General features: G+C 41.4%; 1 protein-coding gene across 3 annotated transcripts in view; it reads left to right on the forward strand.

The window, feature by feature from the left end:
* MAST4 (microtubule associated serine/threonine kinase family member 4) overlaps window positions 1–25,301 on the forward strand; it is a 268,657-nt gene that overhangs the window by 22,755 nt on the left and 220,601 nt on the right. For all 3 annotated transcript variants that reach the window (XM_044446093.1, XM_044446094.1, XM_044446095.1), the window contains exons 2-3: window positions 15,415–15,568; window positions 22,005–22,126. In XM_044446093.1, coding sequence (XP_044302028.1) covers window positions 15,442–15,568; window positions 22,005–22,126 — 249 coding nt within the window. In that variant the 5' untranslated portion in view covers window positions 15,415–15,441. The remainder of the gene's footprint in view (window positions 1–15,414; window positions 15,569–22,004; window positions 22,127–25,301) is intronic.

Below are 25,301 nucleotides of genomic sequence, written 5' to 3' on the forward strand. Positions count from 1 at the left end.
GCACAAGCGTGACCATCTCCCCGCCCCCCCCCCCAGCATGACCGAGATCACGCCTGTCATCCCAGCATGCATCCATCATCCCTGGGGGGTGGGGGGAAGAGACGGGCGTGATCGCGGGCGCATTGGGGGAGGAAGAGGCAGGTGCAAACGGCGCACTAGAGGAGGGAGAGATGGGCGCAATCTTGGCCATCTCCCCCCCCCGCCCCCGCTCCCAGCAAGGCGTTCGTGAGCCGAAGTACCACTGTATAGCTATACCATGGAATTCACTGCCAGAGGAAGTAGTGATGGACAGCAATTTGGATGTCTTTAAAGGGATATTGGACAAACGCATGGAGGAGGAAACTATCAGTAGCTACTAGCATTGCTGGCTATGGCTACTGTTTGTCTCAAGACCAGACTCCCCATGTGGGCAAGCAGAATTACTAAGATGTATACTAGTTGGGAGGGGACTCAGAACAGGGGAGTTTCTCAGAGATAAATGAGGCGGGCACAGCTCTTGACCCCATGACACAACATCAGCAGAGGAGGACAGTCCAATTAGAGGATTGGTGTGTGGAAAGGAGGTGTCCTCATTTTCAGAAGGCCTCTCCAGAAGGCCTAGAACCCAGGCATGCTCATAAAGTGAGATCCTGGAGGGGAATACTAGATTAGATTCAGTGAACCACTCTGCATGCTCAGAGATTCATTCCGGGTGTTTGTGCTTCTGAAAAACACTTCGGTCAATAGAAGGGTCTGTGAAGCCTTTTGAATGTGCAAAGGGAGGAACCCTAGCTCACAACAAGTGATTCATTTTGCCCTGCCCTGCCTATCTTTTCCTCCCCAAGGGCTGCAGGAAGAAAAAATGACAAAATGAAGAGACATACTTTCCTGCTGCCTGGTAAATTTGGGGGATTGGAGGTGATATGTATCTGTATGATGGATGAATGGATAAATAATAGCTAGGTTTGAGGGGGCAGGTTGGGTTAGTTATGGTGATTCTCAGACTATGTTTTGAGTGAAGGGTTCTGGATAAGTTGTTTCAACACCTATGAAAAGAGTCTTGTGTTCGTAGTAAACACCTCATAAATCATGGCAAAAAATATTCCAAGTTTCAAGTTTAAACAAATCACCTAGTAGATGATATGCTTCTGTAGAACTGATCAGCTTCCATATCATTATATATTTCATACAGTTTATGCATTTTTAAATATAATGTGCATGGGTGGCTCATCCTAATGCTACGTATATATGGTTGGGGTCTGAATTTGCTGGGATTATCGGGAAAGAAATCCTTAGATTGTGATGAAGAGTTAATTATAATGTCACCCTAATTCATATATATGTTTAAATATGAACATATGGGGATAGGAAGCTACTGTATTTGTAAAACATCAGTGAAAGCATTTCTTATTATAAGTGCAGACAATAATTGGAAAGGTATGCCATAGATCTAAAAATATTTTGTGAAGACAAAATAATGAAGACAAATTCTTCTCCTTGAAGATCCAATCTAAGCATGCTTTTGTGTATATTATTATATATTGTGTTAACTTTAAAATACACTTCAGTTTCCAGATACGTAGAATTGCTGCTGTGTTGTTAATTATAGTATAGTGCCATCTGGTGGATTTTTTGCTTCTCCCCACTACATAGTTAAGATGGAGTTCTGCTAAAATGAAACCTTTGGATGCTATGTTCCTCCCAGAAATAATCCTGAGAAAGCCCTCTCAATGTATTTGTCTGTAAACAGCAAAAGTAATTTTTTATAATTTGCTGATGAACAGCAGTTCCATTTGTTAGTATTGTATGGAATGAAGATGCTCGAGTTAATCCTATTTTCAGCTACAATCATATTATATTACATATATTTGTGTCTTTATATTAATAAATACTATGAGATTCATAGAGCAAATACCTGTGTGTTTTCTAGGTAAAAGTTTTAACAAGCATTCTGTTAACGCTAGTCAATGAGTTTTCTGTATTCAGGAAATGCTCTTGTTATTTTCAGCTGAAACAATAGAGTATGGCTATATTAGAAAGTTGCCTCTGGAATTCCATCTTTTAGAAGCTCTTAGTCACTACAAGTAAAAGACATATGAAAATTAATACACATTTTTGGGCAGAACTCCTTTTTTCCCTTGGTGCCAGATTTTAAAACTTTGTTGGGTTTCTAAGTGCTGCTATGATTCTTTTATTCATAAGTGTCTGACCTGAGTTTCTGAGATACTCTGGCAATCCAGCACAGGACACAAATAACAACAAAACTATTTATTGCAGAAGATCAATTTTACACAGAGTGGATTTCCAGAGCTCACAGCAAAGCTTACAGTGTTTATAGGTCCCAATAAATCAGATAACCTAGCAGAGTTTATCAGCATGTGGCTTTGTTCAAGAGAAAGCTCCAAGGCTAGAGTCAAAGTCAGAATTTTAATGATATAGATTGGAGGAAGTTCAGGATACATGAAAAGTCCTGGCAAGAGAGTATTCTGGGCAATTAAGTTGCCCAGCAAAGCCTCTCCAGTTTCTGCTCAGTTTAAGTACAGGCAAGGGGCTGCTAAAGCTCTTTTGATGGTTTAGCATCTGATTTGATGACAGAAGAATCTGGCCTGTAAACAAGTACTATGTCTTAGAGCAATGTTCTTCAAACTCTTTTTTCTGGGACCGGGTTGATGACTTCGAATTCTCTTGTGATCCATTCATCTATTTATTCATAGTTTATATTTCTTCCTTTCTGTTTGCTTAGGGTGGATTTTGACACTTAAAATGCATATGCATACAAATAATAATCACCCTGTGCTTATCTGAGAATCTGTGACATGTACTAATGAAAAAGGTGCCATGCAAGATAATTCAAAGTGTTTTCACTGATTGGACAAGGTGTGGCGTATTAATTTAGGGAAGCCCCTAATGAGATGTCAAAGATTCAGCAAGGGACTGTTTTTAAAATCTCAGTGTGAGATTTTATACTGCCTATTGTCTGTTATTTTGGCCAAATCTGGCTCACATGAATATCAGCTGCAATATTCAGTTGGTTTCTCTTTTTGGCCTTTAGTTTTGCCATAGTGGAGAAACCAAATTCACACATGTATGCTGTTGTGAAGGGAAACAGGAATAAGACACTCATCTTACTTAAGAGTTGGTCTTCCTTTGGGACACTGTTCCAAAAAGAGTACAGAGCTGAGAACTTGTGCCTCATTCTTAATGTGTTTTACAGGTGAGACAGTTCATTTTCTTGTGCAGGTGTTAAGTTCAACCCTAGGATAGAATCAGCTGTCTCAAAACTAAGTGGGTCTTTGAAGCCAATTCTTAGGGCTTCAAACTTCTCAGAAACGTAACTGTCAAAATTGGCAGACCAAGCAGAGAGATGCAACAGTGTGTCTCTTTTCATCTGGCCCAAACTTTGTTCACTAGTGCTCTTTTTTTTCAGTGTGCTGCAACAGGGTTGGGGACATACAGTAGTTGAAGTGCTGGGGCTGAAGCCTTCCTTGCCACACCGCTAGTAACTTCTTAAAAGCTCTGGCCCCTTCACAGTGTTTGAAGAGGGCATTATCTTTTCCCTGGAGTGTTAAGTTCAAGTCATTGAGACATGCAAAAATATATATCAAGCATGCCAGCATCTGCACCCAACTGCCATCACAGAACAAATCTACCAAGCCATATTTTCTCTCCATAAGAAAGCAGTGGACCTCCATCCTTAACTCAAACACTTGTTAGGATTTTGCACTGGGAGAACCACTGAACTTAAGTGTGGAACAATAAATGGGAATGATCAGCTTCCATTTCTAGGCACAGACTCTCAAACAGCCCTTAAGGAAGATGATCTCTTGAATCATATATTTCAGGACCATGTCAGGGAGACTTTTGCAAGCCAAACTTTCATAGTGAATGAAGTAGTGATGCCAGGGGACATCTAAGCTTCTATTCTCTCTCACACAACCCTGATATTTAAGACAGCATCTGTCACAATCCTTTAGGGCAGTTCTACCTATGCTTCTTAGCTACATATGTTATGCTAGTCGCTAAGTTGTGTCTGACCCATCGCGATCCTATGGACAACATTCCTCCAGGCTCTCCTGTCCTCCACCATCGGAGTCCACTTAAGCTCACGCCGACTGCTTCAGTGACTCCATCTAGCCACCTCATCCTCTGCCGTCCCCTTCGTCTTTTGCCATCAGTTGTTCCCAGCATTAGGGTCTTCTCCAGTGAGTTCTTCCTTCTCGCTAGGTGGCCAAAGTATTTGAGTTTCATCTTCAGTATCTGGCCTTCTAAAGCACAGTCAGGGTTGATCTCCTCTAAGACTGACTGCTTTGATCTCCTTGCCTTTTGATACTGTCCATGGGATTTTCATGGCAAGGATACTGGAGTGGGTTGCCATTTCCTTCTCCAGTGGATCACCTTGTCAGAGCTCTCTGCTCTGACCTGACTGTCTTGGGTGCCCCTGCCTGCCATAGCTCATAGCTTCATTGTGCTACACAAGCCCCTCCGCCACGGCAAGGCAGTGATCCATGAAGGGGTCTTAACTACATAGCCAGTCAGAACTCTGTATATGTCTGTCCCTATGGTAGTGGTCTCTAAGGTCCTGCAGAAAGTCATCTTTCCTTACCTATCTCACATGAACTAGCAGTGAGGCACAATTAGGCATATCAATGCTCTCATCAAGCTTGATAGCGAGTTCTCCAGCTGAATGTGGGTGTGTGACCAGCGGGGATTTCAAGTCCTCAGCAGTAGCAAAAATCCTGCCAGACAGTGTGATACCACTGCGTGGGATACATTTCAACTTTTCTTCAATCTTCTGATAGTACAATATGCTGACTATGTCTGAAGTGGCTGGGAAAATTAAAATCTCAGCACCTGTGTATGACAGTCTCTCTTTTGCAATGGGATATGCCATTAAGTGTGATGTCAGTTTTGCCCTGTCAATAAGAAAGTGGTGGATTTAAGGGCTTGCATGGATGACTTCAATTCACTGGAATTGTAAAGTGACTTATCAGTCAATTTAGAGTGTTCTTTGGTGCCTTTTAAGTTTAGAAGTTTTCAGACTCTTGTTTGCCAGAATCTCATAGCAAACAATAAACTGGGACTTGGTAACTTTATTATTTATTAAACATTTTTATCCCAGCTTGTATCAAGGATTTCTAGCTGGCTTACAAAAGACCAAGACCATAACAGCACTAGATAAAACACATTTCCAATAATAAAAATAAACCATAAAGGAATTTTATATCATATTAAAATCAGTCATTAAAATATTTGGGTAAAAAGGGTTTTGTCCTGGGGCTGAAATGAACAAAGCATTGGTGCCAGGCATACCTCTCTGGGGAGCAGATTCCCTAACTAGGGTACTACTACAAAAAAGACCTTCCCCAGGTAGCCACTCTTCTAACCTGTTTGAGAGAGGGCTCCTGGAGAAAGTCCGCAGCAGAAGATCTCAGATTTCGGACAGGCATATATGGAAGGAGATCTTCCTTCAGATACCTAGGCCCTAACCTGTTTAGGTCTTTATATGTTAAAGTTAACATCTTAAATCATGCCTGGACTTCAGTTGGTACTCAGCAAAGATGGTATAGGACTTGCATTATGTGATCTTGTTTGTCAGTCCTAGTAAGCAATCTTGCAACTCTATTCTGTACCAATTGAAGTATTCACACCTTTTTTATGACATGGTTTCAAGGTGGCTAGACGGAGGGGATGCAGTGAGTGTGGTTTACCTGGATATCAGCAAGGCCTTTGACAAAGTGCCCCATGATATCCTGGTTGAAAAATTGAGGAGTTTTGAGATAGACCAATGCACTGTCCAATGGATTAGGGTATGGTTGACTGACCAAAAGCAGAAGGTAACTATCTGTGGGGAATCATCAGGATGGTGGCCAGTGACAAGCGGGGTCCCCCAGGGCTCTGTACTGGGGACGATCCTGTTTAATCTTTTCGTCAACAACATGGAAGAAGGGCTGAACAGTCTGCTGATCAAATTTGCAGACGATACTAAAACCGGGGAAATGGTCACAATTGAGGAGCAAGTACTTCAGATACGAAAGGATCTGTACAGACTATGGAAGTGGGCAGGAGACAACAGGATGGAGTTCAGTGTGCATAAGTGCAAGGTCTTGCACTTGGGGCATAGGTATGGGTGTCATGAGTACAGGTTAGATGATAAGTGGCTGGAGAGCAGCACTTGTGAAAGGGATCACAGGGTGTTGGTTGACTGCAGAATAAACATGAGTCAGCAGTGTGATGTAGTGGTCAAGAGGGCGAACGCCACCCTTGGTTGCATAGCCAGAACCGTGGCTTCTGGATTGAGAGAGGTATTACTACCAGTCTATACGACTCTGGTGTGCCCACAACTGGAGTATTGTGTTCAGTTTTGGGCCCCTCATTACAGGAAGGATATAGCCAGGTTAGAGTCAGTGCAGCATAGGGCCACAAGGTTGGTGGCTGGTTTGCAGGGGATGCCATGTGAGGTGAGACTGAGGGAACTGGGTCTCTTCAGCCTGGAGAAGAGGAGACTCGGAGGGATCTGTTGGTGACATGCAGGTATGTGAGGGGGTGTCACATGGAAGTGGGTAGAGACCTGTTTTCCCCTGCAGAGGAGGGCAGGATGCACTCCAACGGAGCGAAGCTTAGGGAACCAAGATTCAATTTGGATGCCAGGAAGTACTTCATGACAGTTAGGACCCCGAGGGTATGGAATGGGCTTCCACGGGAGGTAGTTGAGGCCCATCAGTGAGGGTATTCAAGGATAGGCTAGACATGCACATGGTGGGCATGTCGTGAGCGGAGCCGGCTGGACCCAGGGGTTAGACTAGATGGCCCAGGAGGCCCCTTCTGACTCTCTCTGTTCCTATGTTTTTCCAGGGTAGCCCCATATATAGCACATTACAATAGTCTAGTTGGGAGGTTACCAGAGCATGGATTTGCTATGCTTTGTCTTTCCAGTAAGATGCAGTTGATGGACCAGCCAAAGCTGTTCAAAGATGCTGCTTGCCACACCAACAACCTGCGATTCTAGAGGTGGCTCTGGGCCAAGGAGCATTCCCAAGCTCTGCACTCTGTCCCTTAGGAGGAGTGCAACCTGTTCAGAAGAGGGCAAATATCACTTACCAGGACAGATGACCCACCTACCAACAGTACCTCCATCTTATCTAGATATAGCCTCAATTTATTGGCCCTCATCCAGTCCATCACACCATCCAGCTACTGATTCAGACCATCACTGCCTCACCTGAAAAGGAGAGGTTGAACTGACTGTTATCAGCATAATGGTGATACTTCAGCCCAAACTTCTGGTTGTCCTTTCCCAGCAGTTTTATGTAGATGTTAAACAGAATGGGGAATAAGATGGAACCCAGTGGTACTCCATGACATAATTGCTATTGCACAGAGCCATAATCACCCAGCACCACCTTCTGGAATTGGCTAGCCAAGGAGGAGCAGAACTACTGCAAAGCAGTGCCTCTGACTCCTAACTCAGCCAGCCTATCCAGAAGGATACAGTGTTTGATGATATTGAAAGCTGCTGAGAGGCCCAGGGGAACTAACAGATGTACTCCCCTGTGTTTCTTCTGGTAAAGCTTATCCTACAGGCAATTGCTGTTTCAAAACCAGGCCAGAAGCCAGACTGAAATGGATCCAGATGGACAGTTTCCTTCAAGACTGCCTGGAGTTGTCTGGCCACCAACCACTTGAGCACTTTGTGTAAGATAGGGGTATTGGACACTGCTCTATATTTGACGGCAACTTCTGGGTCCACATTTGTCATCTTCAAGAGAGGTCTGTTGACCACTTCTTCAAAGGGATAGACAGCTGTCCCCCTATCAGAGGCATTTATCGCTTCCTGGACCCAGCTATATAGCTTCTCCTTGTGTTTGGTGATAAGCCATGGAGAGTAGGGGTTGAGTATGCAGGTGGTTGTTGCCTTGTTCAGAGACACTTTCTGTTGAAGGATGGCCCAAAGGTACAAGTTCCCCAGATTCACACGCAACCCCTGCCTAAGCATCAGCCTTGCTTCCTCTGACCAGAAAACAATATATTATTCTCTTGTGGAATAAAAATACCCTGACTACATGGATTGCAACATTCTGACCCCCACAGTACAGACAGGATTCCCACTAATCACTTCCACTGTAAGGATTTTAATGTCATTGCCATTATACTGCAGGCCAACCTAAAACATTGGCAGAAATCCTTTCACCAAGAACCCCCACAATTCAACAATTATTTTTATGCCTGACTCTCTGAATACCCTCTAAATATATCTTACAAATAAAATCAGAAAGAGTCAGGGTATGAAACTTTGCCATTGTACCCTATACTCCATAAGGCTCTTGGAAGCATGCCACTAAGTTCTACAGCTAAAAAGCAGGAAGGTAGGAACAGTCACAAAACTTTTTTCCCCAATTCTGTTCCTGAGGGTGGGAGGAAGATAGTAAAAATCCTGAAAACACAATTTTTGGCACCCCCTCCCCCACAGATCTGTATTTGACTCAGTTTGGAGGGACCTGCAACCCAATACTGGGTCTTGATCCCAAGTTTGAAAATCCTTGTTTTGAGTTGATGCTTTGCTCTGGGACACACCCCCTTCCCTGAAAATCTTCCTATGACTTGCTTCTCACAATCCCAGGCTGTCAATTAGAAACCTCGCTGAAGGAGACAAAAAGGCATGCTAAAACTGGAATTTATATGGATTTTGTGGAAAAAACTTGGCAACTTCATGGGAGGAAGAAAGAAACTTACAGCAAAACTATGGTCACTGTTTGATTGCTGGTGTCCCCAGGTTGGAATTACCAGACAATACCTACTATAGAAAAAGATTATTTCAATAGAATCATAGATTAGCAGAGTTGGAAGGAGCCAACCACCTGATCAGTGCAGGACTATAAGTTAAACCATCCTTCTCAGATGGCTGTTACATTTTGAATACTACTAAAGTAGGAGAACCCACAACCTCCCTAGGTTATTGGTTTCATTGTCATACTGCACTAACAGTCAGGAAATTTTTCTTGATACCTAGTCAGAATCTGGTTTTGAGCTTCTTATTCCTTGTCCTGCACTCTGGAATGATCAAGATGAGATCCTGACCTCTCTCTTTATTCCCAACATGATAAATTGAAGATACACATTTTTCTTTTTCCTCCTATTTTCTTCTGCAGTGTTTGTGACTTAACTTGAAGCACAAATTTTTCAGTTACCCCATTCGTTCTTGGTACTAGAGCTTAGTCCAAGACCATTTACAGCTAATGTGTGAAGTATTTTTACGTTACCATGGTCAGCCCACATACATTGGCATAGAAGGTGTAAATATAATAGTTTAAAAAGTCTTCTGATCATGCATATTAATGCTTCAACTGAAAAATTAAAAGGAAAATCATGGCAACACTTGAATATATAGCTGGTATTTCTAATACACTTCCACCTTTTTCAAATGATTAGCCACATGTGTTCATGTGCTTAAATCAGCCTTATAATCACACAGCATTGATCTGGTTCCCATGACACAACCGAGGACAGGTTGTCAACCTTGTTTGTTTCAGAGTGGCTAGGTGTGACATGTAAACCCTGCGGATGGATTTTACTTTTATTGATTCTATTTTACTGTTATATATTGTTGTGTTTATTTGCTGCATAACTATGTATTTTAAATTGATACACTGTTATATTGTTATTTCATGTAAACTGCTCTGGGAACTTTGATAGGAGGCATACAAAAGCAATGAATAAATCCAGAACAGTGGCTTCAGCATGGTACTTAACCCTGTACAAGCTACCAGACAATCCATGATAGTGGCTTGTTTACAGAGTGGCTTGTTGTGACATATAAATTGGCACATTGGCTTGTGCCAGAGTGCTCCAGAATTGCTTGGCAAGACAAGCCAGCTGTTCTGCTTGCTGCCTTGTGATCTTGCTAGCTGTATTTCAGGCTGAAAACACCTGTGTGCCTGATTTCAGTTTGCATTTGTGAATGCTGTGCACTCTGTAGGAACAGAATTTTGGAAATCACATTTGCTACCCATATTTGTTATTGTGAATGTATGCAAATCCCCCCCAAAGTTAAAAGAAGTTAAAATGGTACAATTGCGTCCTCCCTGTCCACGTTTTCATACTATGGATGTGGGATGCATATGTTTTATCTGCAGTTTTTATAATTTCTCCCCCTCATGAATTTTGTGGACTATCATTGTTTGGCTTTCAGAATTCCACTGTTCCTGCTGAATGAACAATCATAACTGACAACCGAAATCAGGCATGTAGGTGTTGCCAGCTTGCAAAGTTGTACCACAAAGGCCACTGAAATATGAGTTAAGGGAGGACTGAGGGAGAAACAGACCATGCCAAACCAAGGAGTGCCTGATTGTAGTATGGCAGCAGCATGAGTTAACAATTAAACAAAACATTCTGGATTGTTTTCAGGGTATTTTATTGTGTCATATGAATGGATATTGCTCACTCCTGATCTACCTTTCTCAGTCAATATCCAGGACTTAAATTGAATAGCAGTATTTGTTTTCATTGTCAGAGATAGAGCAAATAATGCAGCATTGTTAAAAGTGTTTCATCACTAAATAGTCATAATTAGTCAACACATTCTAAAATTATTGTTCTTTGTCATGGTCTCTGTGCATCACATATATGGGCTCAAGTGACAACGGAAGGCCTAGGTCAGAAGAAACTTCTACAGTTCAGTGTCACAGAGTGGGCAGGGCCACCTGTCCCCTCTGGAGTTGGCTATTAGGGGAGGGGTCTTGCCCAGTCCCTCAGTTCCTTTTTGACTCCTTTCCTACCTAGGTTGTAATTGTGCGATCATTGTGCTTTCTTCCTTTCTTTTTCTTCTCTCATATACTAATACACACCCACAATCTCTCTTCATGTCATTCTCCTCTTCTGGACTATTTCTGTCACTGTGATGGCCTGCCGGCCCTCTGCTACTGAACCGCATGGTTGGAGACCATCTGACAGCTGAAGGGGGTCAGGGAGATGGCTGACACCTCCAAGGCCCCATAGGGCTGAGACTTCATGGGTGCACAAGAAGTGCTGCTGTGTGAGCCCACCACCTGCCTTCTCTGCTGGCAACTGGCTCCCTTGCCTGCAAATGCAGTCCTCTAACTCTGGACTAAGGGGCCTCTGCTGTGCTTTTGACCAACAGGGAAGATCTGGTAGATGAGGTACAGGTTAGGGGGGTTCTCGATACAAGTGATCTCTCCATTCTTTGCTCTGAGATCAGGGGAATGAGGATGAATGGCAGGTTGCATACTAGAATCTGGGACCTCATGAGGGCCAGTTCTGGTCAATTGAAGGTCAGACTGGGGAAAGTCTTCTGGGAGAGGGTGCTGGAATGCAAGGGAGTTCAGAAGGGGTGGATGGTGCTAGAAGGGAGGTCTTGAAGGCACAAGCCTTGACCGTACTGCTAGTTAGCAAGGTGGGGAGGGCAAAGGAGAGCACCACCGTGGATGCAAAAAGAGGTAGTAAGAGGGATTAGATGTAAGAGGAACCTACACAGGAAATGGGTATTTGGGCAAGTAGACAAAAGAGTATACCGGGAGGAGGAGGCTAGTTGCAGAAGGCTACGGCTGATGATGAGCTGAGACTTGCCAAGAATATCAAGAGCAACAAAAATGGCTTCTGCCAAAATGTAAAGACCTGCACAGCAGTCTTTCTACTCCTGCTGCTCTACATCTCTCTCCAAGGGCATGGCAGTGGTCCACATACACCTCTGATTGCGGGAAGTTCAAGTCTCCCCATACCTAGTTGGCTGGCTTCTCACTGGTCATCAAGGACTGACCTCCTGTATGCTGTGCACATCTACTACTCCCTCTGGCAGACCTCAGGTTCCTTCATTGATCACCTGCTTGTAATCCCCCTGCCCCTCATCCATCAGTCACTTCCGCCACTGGTGGTCCATCAGGGTGCTTACTTCACCTCTTCTAAGCTGTTTGCGGCTCTTACAACAGACGTCTCAAACATGGGATGGGGTGCCCTCTGTGGAAGCCTATGCACACAAGGCCTGTGGTCCATATGAAGCATGGCTGCACATCCACCTCTTTGAGATGCTAGCTATGAAAACTGTCCCCACCTCCTTCTCAGAGACCCTGTGAGGTTACTAGGGTCAGATTGCAACATCCAACACCATAATGATGCTCTGCCTGTACAAGTTAGGCAACACATAATTAGCGCAGCTCAGCCCTTGGGCATCCACCACTTTGGAGTGGGGCACAGACAGGGAGATCAACATCACAGCCTCCATATGGCAGGCCAACTCACCACCCTGCCTGACACCTTGAGCTGCACTCCTTCAGCACTACACAAGCACAAGCTCAACAGCACAGTCCTCCAGGTATCCTTGAACAGGCAGGCAAGCCCAGGATAGGTCTCTTTGCTATCGCTTCCCAGATCACCTAGGGAATCACCAAGTCCAGAGAGACTGGACAATCTGTGGCCTTATAACCCCATTGCATCCCAGGCAAGCTTGGTTCCCTCTCCTGTCCCCACCCCTGCAATAGTTGCTTCCCCTACCTACTACTGCACTTTAGCCTCCTCTTGCACAACAGAGGCTGCATGTTCCATCCCGACATCAGAACCTCAAGCCTGACTGCCTGGAGGACCCTCAGGTGGTCCCTGCTGGTCCTGAACACCTGCCATCTCTGTCATGCAGACCACCCTTTAACCCTCCATCTGCGTGCTACATGGCAAGCCTTCAGAGCCTTCATCAGGCCAGAAGGCCCCTACAGAACACATGCCAAACCACCTGAAGACCCGCTTTAGTCGAGTCTCTCTCTCTTTCCCAAAAGTACAACTAGCAGTGATCTCGCATCTCCATCCTCCAATCCCAGGGTCACCCACCTTCTCACACCCTCAGGTTTGTAGGTTCCTCTGAGGGCTGCAAAACTTTGTCCAACCAGCCAACCTTCACACGGACTCATGAGCATCTCAATGATTATACAGGTTTGTGTCCACCAGGACATTGTCACCCCAGCTTTCAACCCATAGAGGCGGCATGATTCTTGCCCAATGCCCGCAGGGCCCTTGCATCACTCACAGATCAACTTCACTGCTCACACCACCCTTTGTATGTTGTGATGGCCGGAGAAAAGGAGAGCCCCCTATCACCTCAGAGAGACTCCAAGTGAGTCCCCTATACCATCTGCCTAGTCTGCAAGATGGCAGGTCTCAACATCACTGCACACCTGAGCACACGGTCCACAAACTCCTGGGCTACCTTGACTGCCCTCCCCACACCAGCACCTAGGTACACGGCAAATCCAGAGCTGCCACATGGTCCACGCCCTTGACCTCTGGGCAGCACCATGGAAGGCGATCCTTCGCATGGTTGGGCTGTCCTCTCATCAATCCTACAGCAGTGACAGCCCCTCCATCCTATGAGAGTTAAGCTTGCCAGTCACCCACATGTGTGGTGCACAGGGACAACGACAAAGAAAGGCAGATTGCTTATCTGCAATCATCATTCTTCAAGTGGCTGTCTGTGCATTTACACAACCTGCCCTCTGCCCCACTGGCTGTCGTCAGCTGGTGTGCCACCACGCTTATGTCTCTCTCCGTTCAACTGCCTGAGGATGGTGTGGTCTCCAAGGCACTGAGGGACTGTGTGGGCCTCCCCTTCCTTTATAGAGGGGACTGGTGGCCCCACTCACTTTGAAATGTAGAAGTTTCTTCTGACCTAGGCCTTCTGCTATCTCGTGAGCCCATATTTGTGAATGAACAGATGACCACTTGAAGAATGATGGTTACAGGTAAGCAACTTGCCTATTCTACAAACTGATAGTAAGTTATAGAAAAATCAGTTTCTACTGACCATACTTTTCCTTGTTAGTAGAGAGTTCGAAAGCATACAAATGCAAGTAGATAAAAAGGTACCATTTTGGTGGGAAGGTAACAGCGTTCCGTGCACTTCGGTGTTTAGTCATGCTGGTCACATGACCACGGAAACTGTCTGTGGACAAATGCTGGCTCCCTCAGCTAGGAAATGGAGACGAGCACCGCCCCCTAGAGTCACACATGACTCAACTTTAATGTCATGGGGAAACCTTTACCTTTTTAGAGAATTGCTATTTCCTTCATTAAGACTATGCATGTTTACTTAGAAGTAAGCCCAACTAAGTCTATTGGGTCTTCCTTAGAATATGTGTACGTAGGACTGAGGCCTGAAAGATAACTGATATACAGATGAATTCAGCCTTAGGGGTGAGAAATGTTAAACAAACAAAAGGGACCTGTAGCCCAGCTGGTGATATATAAAACAAACCAGGAGGGTTCTGGCTGGAAATTACTCCATACTGAAAGTCCAGTTACATTTGTATTACATTACATTTGTACATTTGTCTCATTCTAGAGACTTAATGAAAATGGAATGCTCTAAGGTATGACCTTAGAGTGAGCATTTTTGAAATTGTGATGGTACAGTTTGGGCACTTATACAACTGGTTGCCATGTGGAGGCTTGCCTATGGACAATTCAGCTGACATCGGCATGGCCATTCACAAACCCCTTTTTTCAGAAGGCAAACTCAAGAATCACAGCTCTAAGGTATCTGCTACTCGTCTATGGGTAATTTTACTGTGCCTCAGTTTGGCAGGTGTGTGCTTCTTCATAAGTCTGCTTTGATATACTTTCTTCTGTGTAATAAATGTCATTGTATGTGAAATATCTTCTCTGTCCTATGGGCCACCTATAGGCCACGACCTCATCCTACACAGCCGTCCTAACAGGAAAAGAAACGGGAAGAGACATCTGCTGTGGCTTTATTTCCACTGGGTGCACTCTTCATTTGATTTTTCCATGTGTCAAAGCACATTCATTTTCAAAAAATCCCCTCCTTTGTTCTTTCTTGTTTCTTGCACTCTGAAATTCCAAGTTCTATGTGCAGAGGGGGATCACAGCAAAGGGTCAATGAGTCTTTGGCATGATCCTCGAAGTTGTGGACTTCCCTTGCATATACAGCTAACAGTTGGATGTCTAGAAGTGGGTTTCAAATACAGTTAGTCTTTTTTCATTTTGAGATACCAAATGTACTATTTGTAGATGCTGGAAATGTATTTTATTAGGAAATGAAATAGCATTACCTATTGTGTTAGCATTATGATTTGCAGTAGAGGTAGCGCAAACAAAAAGTGATGGATAATATTTTTAAAAGAAAGTGTCTAAACATTGGAATATCTTTGCATTGTACATGCATTTATTTTGTCATCTCTTGTTAAACAGTCTTTGTAGCATTTTGAAACAGCACACAATTATTTATTTACACCTTTATCTCATCTTTTCCAAAGGCAAAATTGGGATATGTAGAATGATAATTCCTCTTTCAAACTCCCTTCAACTTCAACTTTTGTATAATTCCATCTCTCTTATTCAGATAGCTTAAATATATCTATTGCTTTCATAATGTTTTCGACAGAGAATACATTTTAATTTCAGCATTTTTTTTAACAGCTTGATAGCATATTGTCCCCACCTCCTATGCCATTTCGGAAATCCAGTAACCCTGAAGTTTCTTCTGGTCCTGGAAAGTCACTGAAATTTAAAAGACAGCTCAGTGAAGATGGAAGACCGTTTAGAAGAGGAAGCCTTGGAGGAGCTCTAACTGGTAAGAAAAATAAGCATGTGGAAACATCAGTGGATATATCCTTTAAACCATACTGATTCCTGCTTGTGGGCTATCCATAGGTATTTGGTTGGCTACTTTGAACTTGTCCAACAGTGCTGTTATGTTGCTATAATGCTCTTACATACCTGATTGTAAAACCACACCATCATATCGCAGAGCCCACCCATGGGTCATTCAGAGTGCCTTAATTGGGAACTTGGCAATTTGGGTGGGTAACCATTTAGAGAGGGTCGGAGTGTGTGTATGCTGGAAGCAGGACTCTGCAAGATAATAGAGAAGGCATTATTACAAGATGAGTCTTTTATTATTTATTCTATGTTTGTTTTATCCTGCTTTGTAAGCAGCCCCGAGGCTTTCTGCGATGGGGGTGGCATAAAAATTTTATAAATAAATAAATAAATTTAAATGTAGAAACAAGACTTCAAAATGTTTATTGAAGTATTTCAGTTTTTCCTTTGCAATGCTGCTATGGTGAGAAGATGTTAAATTTCTCTGAAAGTGAGGCTTCCAATGCTTTATTTAGAGATAAGAGAGTTTATCCATTCTTTAGCAAGCTACAGGTGGTCTGGGAGCAGCTGACTTATCTGTATAGAAGACCATCCCTGACCATCTGTGTAGAAGATATCAATGATAAGCAGGCAACTGATGTGGGTGAAGCTGTGTCAGTACTACAGTGCTGATCCAGGGACTGAGAAAACAAACTGCATGCCAGGCAAACCCTTGTTAGGACAACAAAAATATGGTTAACCATGAGATAAATAAAATATGAGTTAAATAAACCATAGATCAGTGTTATGTGTGAACCAGGCCACTATCTTGTTTTTCCCCATGATCTCTCTTGAACATTCTAAACATTCTCCTGATCTGTTCTGCTGCTGTGATGCATTACTAAATGCGTAATTGTGTCTTATTCCCTTAAGTTTCCTTTACAAAAATGATGGAAGGAAGGTTGTGGTGTCAGATGTTTGGAAATTTGGGAGTCATCTGTATTGTTTCCTCTCCCTTTTATATTAGAATATATTAATGCATTTCATTAATTGCATGCATGCATTAATGTGAGCTGCCCAAATGTCCAGCAGATATTGTAACTATATAGTTACACTATAAAATAGTGTGCATACTGTGATTTTATGTGATATCTTTTTTGCATTATCGGGTTGCTCTAGAGCAGGGATGAACAACTAGGGTCTTCCAGGTGTTTTGACTTAGAACTTCCATCAGCCCTAGTGGGCATTGCCAAAGGTAGGGATGACAGGAATTGTAAACCAAAACATGTGGAAGGTCATAAATTGCCCATCCCTCCTTTAGAGTGAAGGTTTTGCTTCCCATTCAGTTATGAATTTTTTTTAAATGAGAACTGTCATTATTGCACACAGATAATTTGATCCATTTTTGCTCTGCCTTAACTTGCTTTCCATCAATTGTAACAGTAGATACAGTTGTCCATTTTGCTGATGGGTCTATTGTTGGTGAAGAAGAAATTCTAGAGTCAAATTCCCTGTATTCAGTCTGCCAATCACACATACGTTTGGCTACTTGTCTACCTTGAAGCTAGTATTGATCTCAGGAGAGCAGCCTGTCAGTCGTATCACTGCATAAAGTAGTCTATGCATTCTAAACTTAAGTATGTTAGAATACAGATGGCAGTTTTTAAACTTAAAGAGGGGCCGGCTATCTTGCTATTACTCTGTGAGATAATATCACCTATTTTTATGGCAAATTCCATATTGAAATTAAGCAAATTAAGTCATTTATATATTCAGATTATTATTCATTGCTAAAATGAATTAAAGTAGATAAAATGAATTATTCATTGCTAAAATGAATTTAAAAAAATATGAAATACAGAAAATACAGCTATACATTTTTTCCTGTCACAGAGGAGCAAAAGAAGTTAACCACAAAGCTCCTTTGCTGCAATGAATGAGCTTCATGAGTTGAAGTAACTTCAAAGGGCTTTGTACAATCACTTGGGCCTGAGCTTAAATTGTCAGAATTGAGCTTGCTGTACAGGCTTAGTTGGCTGTGCTGAGAGGGGAATTCATGACAGAAAATAATGGTTCTCTAAATGCATTGTAAACAAAGGGCATTTTGTCTATCCAGGCTCAAAGTGAACAGATTAAAAAAATCTGTTACTTGTTATACAGTATTCCTACACAGTGGTAAGACTAAAAATTTCCACTATAATTTTTAATTCATTATATTCAGATGTTGTAGGATCCTGAAGTGGAATTCAAGTAATCTATAAATAAAAAAGAGCAAAACTTAATCTTATTAGTACACTATGCTGTGTAGCAGTTTCAGAAATAATGGAAGAATGTCTAACTGAACTAGTGACCCCATAATTCCTTAATATAGTCAGGGATTACTTCCAGAGCAGTGCACAAAACTGAACATTGCTAAAAACAATAAAAATGAGAATTGCCACCCCTCATGCCCATAAAAAGTGCCTGAAGTGCACTGTCTGAGGTGCCATTCAGATTAGCAGGGAGGGCTGTAACTGGGTATAATGAAAAATCAGAACATGTTTTGTGTATGAAGTGCTTAGTGCTCATGCATGCTGCTCTTTGAATCTTGGGGAAAATAATATCAAGGAAATACCAGCAGGAGAGTAGAATTTTCTCTACCCATCACTTCACCTTTCTGCACCAAATCGTATCTGTCAAGTGCCTTTTTAGAATTCATTCCTCATCCTGCTACTTAGTGGTGTTGAAAGGTAGCCCTTCACACATGTAGACCTGTTTTACCTGCCTGAGAATTTAGTGTTGAGGACTTAAGATATTTTGTATCTTTACTATAGATCTGGAAGAGGAAAAGGAAAAAGCTAGCTGTATTGAAGACTGGGTTAGAAGGTCTTTTGGTCAGTAGAAAACTTTTAGCGGGGAAAAAGCTACTAGGAGAATATAATGGATCATTATATAATTGTGAGTGGTATAGAACAAGACTGTTACTAGGTACTGAAAAGATTCAGTCCCCAGGCTTATTGGAATCTAATCTGCATAAATTTGCATATGCTGATACTCACACATTCTTAGAAATAGTTTCCAAGATTTAGATAGATTTAATAGATGACAAAGCTACCCAGGTACTTTCACATCCAGATCACCTCAGATAAAGTAAATTATTTGATTAATTTGCAGCCCCATCACAAAACAGTAGTTTCTTTTTTATTACAATTAGTTTGCAGTAGTGTGGAAAAAAATACAATAAAGAGAGTGGGTAGTAGTTTTCTTTTCTCATCCTTTTCTCTCCCCCATTGCCTGTGTACACACATACAAAATGGCAACATTTCCAACAAAATAGAATTTTTAAAAATTGTCATGTGTGCTAAGGGCAGTCTTACAGGGTAAATTACAGGTTCAGCCTATAATTAATAATCATGGATCATATGCAAATTATAATAAGTAGAGAACAATTTTACAGGTGGAGTCAAATTGCTGGGTGGTGGTAGGAAAACTGGAATAGCAGAGGAGGTAGAGGAAAGGGGGGCAAGGAGAAAGTTTAGAAAGGAGGAATAGGCAGATTTGGGCAGGTGGGTCTCAGCAAGGAGAGGGATATATCAGGAAGTGATGAGTATGGAAGAGACAGCAAGAGCAGGCAGCATATAGGGAAGGCTGGTGCCCTCTCTTTCCATGCACTGGACATGATGGAGTTTTTTTTTACTTGTCCTCCTTCAAACCCCAACACCTACACATAGACAAATTGACAAGTATGAGGATATGTGGGAGATTTGGGATTAACCCTTTTGTTCTAAGGTTTATTCCCTTGGAATTTCCAATCTGCATGACAATTAAGCTTAGAAAAACTTTCCAAGGAAAAATATTTTTCTTTAAGTTTATCATATGGGGTGGCAGAAAGATTGAGTAGGGAATGCAGCAACATGTGTGGAAGTTAAACCCTTCTCTTGCCAGCTGAAATACCCATTGAAAATCACCCTGCTTGTCAATTAACCTGAGAACAATAAAGTTACACGTTTTCATCAGTGCATGCGTAGGACATTGGTGAATGTCCTGTCCTGTGGATTCTAGCACCCTGTGGATCAGCTTTGGGTCTTTACAGAGACATCTGGCTGTCCGGTTTGTGCTCAGTTAGAGCATCCTTAAACTTCAGCAGAACTCTTCCACAGTGTTGTGCTGTTGGATCTGAGGACCTATTTCCATTTCAATCAGTTTAGTGAAAGTATGTCTGTTTTTGTAACTTGGGATAGTTTGCTATGCATAGTTTCAGTGAATGTGCTATAATACAGGAGAGGGGACAATGTAAGTCAATTTACAACAACACATTGTTCCATTTATTTAGAACTACAGATGGATTAAGTGTTCAAAAATATGGGTAGATTTTTGGTTGTGTTTTCTGAGAATCTGAAGTACTGATATGACAAGAGACAAATGCAGTTTGTTTTTTCTGTACCTGTTTGGTGCATTTCTCAGATGCAGTGAGGTGTGATACAGAATACCCTGCCTTTAGACCATTCTCTTTCTAAGCCATTTCTGAAATGCTTTAATTGATTGACTTTTATAGACATTAATTATGGCTTAAGGGTTGGGCTGAATCCCATTGCTTCGTTTATTACAGATCATATTGAAAATCTAGTAGTCAAGTTTTAAAAAGCAAAGAATTAAAATAACGCTAATTGTAAATGTTAACTGGGCAATTAGTCCAAACTGCTGTGAATATTTTAGCACCTCTGTAATGTGTGCTAGATGATTTTATTGTTTTGTGAAGAAGGGAAGTACTGAATTTTGTTAATGGCTTTTTGCACAAATGTTTTTTCCTGCAATAGCCAAGGCCAACATAATGAGGTCAGCTGTAATTCTAGCTTTGATTGAATTATACCAACTTTAACAGACAAATAAGGGGAAAATGTTCATCTCTATTTTAAATCTGGCAGAAAAAGTAGCAGTGTCCATTAGTTTTAACCATATGCAACTGAGAAATGCACTTGACAGATGCTAATTTCCTTAAGTTGTAAGCAGCAAATGATGCATGAATCAAACAGCTTTTTAAAAATGCCTACTGCTATTCCTTTCAAACAGGATTTAAATAAAGTTTCTTGATATAACCACAAGAAAATAGATAACAAAAATGAAGTGTTTCATAACAGTGATTCAAAACTAAACTGTTGTCCTTTTTTTCTTTATTCTTATTGAGACTGATGGAGATAAATGTATGAATTCTGCATATACTGGTGTGCAAACAAACTTCAGATCTTATATATTTCTCATTATTCTGGCTGGAACTAGAAACATTTGAAGGCATGTAGTAATAACATATTTCTTAGGATGCTAGTTCCTGTTTTTACAAACAGTAGCTCATTCCTGGCAAAATCCTTTTCTGCTGTCATTCTCTCCCTTTGTTCCCCTTAGGAGTGGGCAACTTTTGTCCTTTGTCCTGTATCTCCAATGGCAGAGTAAAAATATATTCTCCACTTCTTAAAGGAACATGAAGTTAAAGAGAAATAGAGCTCAATTGAGATTTAAAGGGACAGCCACCCTCACAATATCAGTTTCCAGAGAACACCTGGTTTTGGCTGGGGTAGAGAGTGGGAAAGTCAGAGTGACATTCCCACAGAGGGTGAAGCTGACTGTGGGAACATCACTCTGACTAGGTAAGAGTTAAGGTAAATGTAAGGTAATGTTTGATTTGCAAAGCACACATGGTAATCAGCCAAGCCAACATGGGTTGGTAGTTGTGACATCTGAACAAGGCTTATCTAGACAGTGCCAGGTCTTTCGAGTTTATCCTTATGCCACATCCTAGCTATCTGTGTATACACAAAGTAATAAGTGAAATTGTAGACTTTTACTGTTAAGCAGCCATCCTATGTTTGCTTCTGTAGTACCAGATATATCACAACAAAATAAAACAAATCTTTGCTCCAAAGGTCCTCAATTTAAAAAGGTTAGAATTATGAGAGAAGGAAGGAAATGAGGAAGGGAGAATACCCAAATGAACAAAAAAGTTAATTTATAGCACAGGTAATGTATTTTACATAAGAAGGCATTAGGAAAAACTGGAGTCAATAAATAAAGGAAACACTCCTATTCAAGAGTCTCTTGATTCTTAGGGTGGGATAAGTTGGTCCTTCATATAGGTACATAAGATAGCCATGCGATGCATAAGTATATGTGGTTGGCAAACTATCACATGTATTAAGTGGTGGATTTTGCATGCAGCTTCCACAGTAGAAATTATTACTTGAAGTATATGAGTCTAAGGCTAACTGAATGATACAATTTTATAAAGAGAGCTTATGTTATAGCCTGCTGTCAGTATCAAATTTGTAAAGTTATAGTTCACAGAATCGCTTTTTCTAAGCTTAATTGTGCATCTTGTTGCATGGACTGATATTGCAGACTGTTAACTGTACAGGAAGTTGTGTCTTGACAACTTTTCCCCCCCAAACTCTTGGCAGGTAGGTACTTGCTACCAAATGCTGTTACACAACAGTCATGGCAGGCTGGAGAAGCTTCCAATCTTGTCCGAATGCGCAGTCAAGCTCTTGGGCAGTCAGCTCCTTCTCTAACAGCTAGTTTGGTAAGTTATATTTTCAAAGATTTGTTTATTCAAAATACTAAAGTTAATGTAACATTATGGCTAGGTGTTTACTTGCATAAGAGTCAAATAATACAAAATTGTTTCCAAAAGACTCAATAATTCAGGACATTTCACATAACTGCTGTCAGCTACTGTATATGATGGTACTAAACACGTTCAATGTATCTGAATTATGTTTGTTGGGGGAGCTGTAATTTTGAATTGCCTTACTTGTTTCCTATAAAATCTCAGCTGGAAGCACATGCTATTGTAGTGTTTTTATTTCCATTTAAGTAGTCCGTTTAAGAAAAATAAGCATGTTTTTATAATACATTTCAAGTACTAGAATTTTTAAGACATTCCTTTATTTCTCTGTTTCATTGTGTGCATATAACTGGCTTAATAAAGGAATGTAGTTCTCTGTTGTATGCATTTGCAAAAATAAGTTAGTGGGCAAAAAACAGCATACTAAATTGTGTAGTACTTGTTTTCTGAAATTCCATGTTGTGGAAGTTTCTTCAGATGTGAAGTTTGAGGAAAATCAGGCATCATTTCAGCTTCTACACTACCACCAAACTCTGGAAGCTACTGAATAATCAGTACAGAAGTCTCTTGAACAGCACAGACCAAATCAGGTCATACAGTAAGGCATGAAAAAGTTAGGTCAGGTTTGATCTCAAGTCTGAGCAACAAAAACACTGTATTGCTCCTCCCATTCATGTTGCTTGTTACACACCTACCCTGTTTCCTCTGTGCCTTGCCTTCACCTTGCCACTTATAGCTCCCTCTCCTTCCCCCATTTCTGTGCTTGTGGGGTGGACATAATGCTTTGCCTACAAAAGGTCCTAGGTGCACTGCTGGCTCCTGTAGCCATATCTAGCTTGGAAATAAGTCTAGAAAGTTGGCTTCCTGCAAAAATGTCTGGAGCTGGGCCAATATTACTCTCCGGTAACTTCCACAAATGGGTTATTGGCAGCTAAGCAATAGTAGTCCAAAACTTTTGGTCCAAACTGGTCTTCTGTAGCAACCCCTGCCCTCCATAGCTAGTTTGAATTAGCCAATTTGAACGAACAAGCAGTTAGCCTTGTAAGCACACAATCTTATCCATGACCTTGGATAGCTTCTACTGAAACTAATCCCCAAAAGCCTAATACAAATGTTGCATTGGTTGCACCAATGAAACCTGGCTCTAAATCAGCATGGAGGCCAACAATTTTATTCTCTAAGAGGCTGGCAAACCATCACAGGAGACAGCTGGCTGTTTGGGTACTCTAGTTATCAGAGCACATGTTAACCCTAAAAATGCTTACAGTGCAATTCTGATGTGTGGTATAAGGGGTCAGCAAGGGTCACTGTCCAAGGGCTCTTTAAATGTCTTGAGAAAGCAGGGCAGAACACAGGATAAAGCCCAAGCTCAGGGCAGCTCAGGGCAGAGAGTGAAAGACAGAGCTGGAGCAAAGCTGTTGAGGAGTAGGTGGAAAAAGCAACAGGAAAGGATCAGAGAACAGAAGGTACAAAAAAGAGGTAGCAGGAAAGCAAAAAGAGCAGATGGCTCATTAGAAGGCTGTAGCACTGAAACAGAGGAATGGCTGCTAGGAAAACTAGGAGGGATCTTCCAAGCAAGCAGCAACAGCCAGGAAACCACAAAACAACTAGACCAACTGATACCTCCCTGGTTTCTGACTAAGATGGAGCAGCAGCGTTAAACGTTGTGCTCTTCCTTGCATTGATAGCCATTGAACTATAAGAGATATGCTCTTTGCTCCTGTCCTTTCCATAAATTTAGTGGAGACACCAAAGGTGGTGAGGGACAGAGATCCGTACAGATGGGGATGCAAGATCCTTATATTTCTACAGAAATCCAATTGGATGATCTAGTTTGTTTTCAGTTCCTTACACACATTCTGTTGTTTTTATACATGTTACATTTTCTGCCAAATGTACAGTATGTTGTCGTTTATTTCTAGAGGTAATACATGCAAAAGAGTATTAACCTCTAGGGGTTTATGCATTTTCACGGTTTATTTTTAGTACACACCAGCTTTGGGGTCCTTATGCACTTCTTCCTGGAGAACAAGGAGCTCGTCAGTTAACTAGCACAATGTTGGCAGTTGTGAATTGTCGACTTACAGATAGGAAATTCTGTGGTATATGTCATTTTTTATTTTTTCTTGTTTTCTTTTTATGGGTGGGGCAGGGGAAACATTTTCCTTCTTTCCTTCAAGTTCATTCAAGCATCACAGCTGTCTTTGCTCCAATTGTAGTCCCCTTCCCACATCTTTGGAACATTTCAGTGAAAAATGTGAATACAAACAACATTTCCGTCAATTTTTATGGTAATAGCAGTGAATAAATGTAAAAACTCTAATCACGTAGAAAACAAGTGGAATCTAACAAGTCTTTTAGAACTGTTGTTCCTTTGAAGGGGGCTTTATTCTAATGATCAATTTTCACTAGTAGAAGTAGTGCAAGCCCTACTTTTTCATTTCCCTTGCATTAGCTTTTAAGTTGATACTTGATTAACAATAAGGTGTTTTCTGTTTCCCAGATGAGTAATCTGTTTTAGCTCTATGTGTTTACCATTGAGAAAGAGCTAGGTGCTAGACTGGCATTTCTTTTTTGCTTTAAGGAGTATTTTGTATCCACTATTATTTAGAATTGTCCTGGTGTTTTCTGAACTCATTTAAGAGTAAACAAATAGTAATAAAGGTTTTACTGAATAACCGCTGCTAAATTGTTACACATCTTGTTTGTTGTGAAAATAGTTTCAAAACTAATTATTTTAATTAGATTGTAATTGCTGGTAATTGCAAGTATCCCAACATGCTTTATTTTCCTAATAAAAGGCATCAATTACCTGCCTCAGAAGTTATAGAATAATAGCTTACGTTTATAATGAAAATATAAATAGGTGTTCCTTTGGAAATACTAATTAGGAATGTCATGTAGGCTTGTAAAACAAGATTTTTAACCAATATTGTTGAAAGCATTGCTCTGATAAATGTTTTTTAAAGTATTTTTAAAAGTCTGATACATTCATAATAATTGAGCACTAGACTGGATAGTGCCTACACTCTACATATTTAACCTAGAAATATTTAAGAATTGCAACTGTCCTTTCTGAACTTCTTGACTCCTCCCTGCTCCCCAGGGGCTCAAACTATGAGCCATGTTG

Source organism: Varanus komodoensis, unplaced genomic scaffold, assembly GCF_004798865.1.
Source record: "Varanus komodoensis strain SLA01 unplaced genomic scaffold, ASM479886v1 scaffold5, whole genome shotgun sequence".
Lineage (NCBI taxonomy): Eukaryota > Metazoa > Chordata > Lepidosauria > Squamata > Varanidae > Varanus > Varanus komodoensis.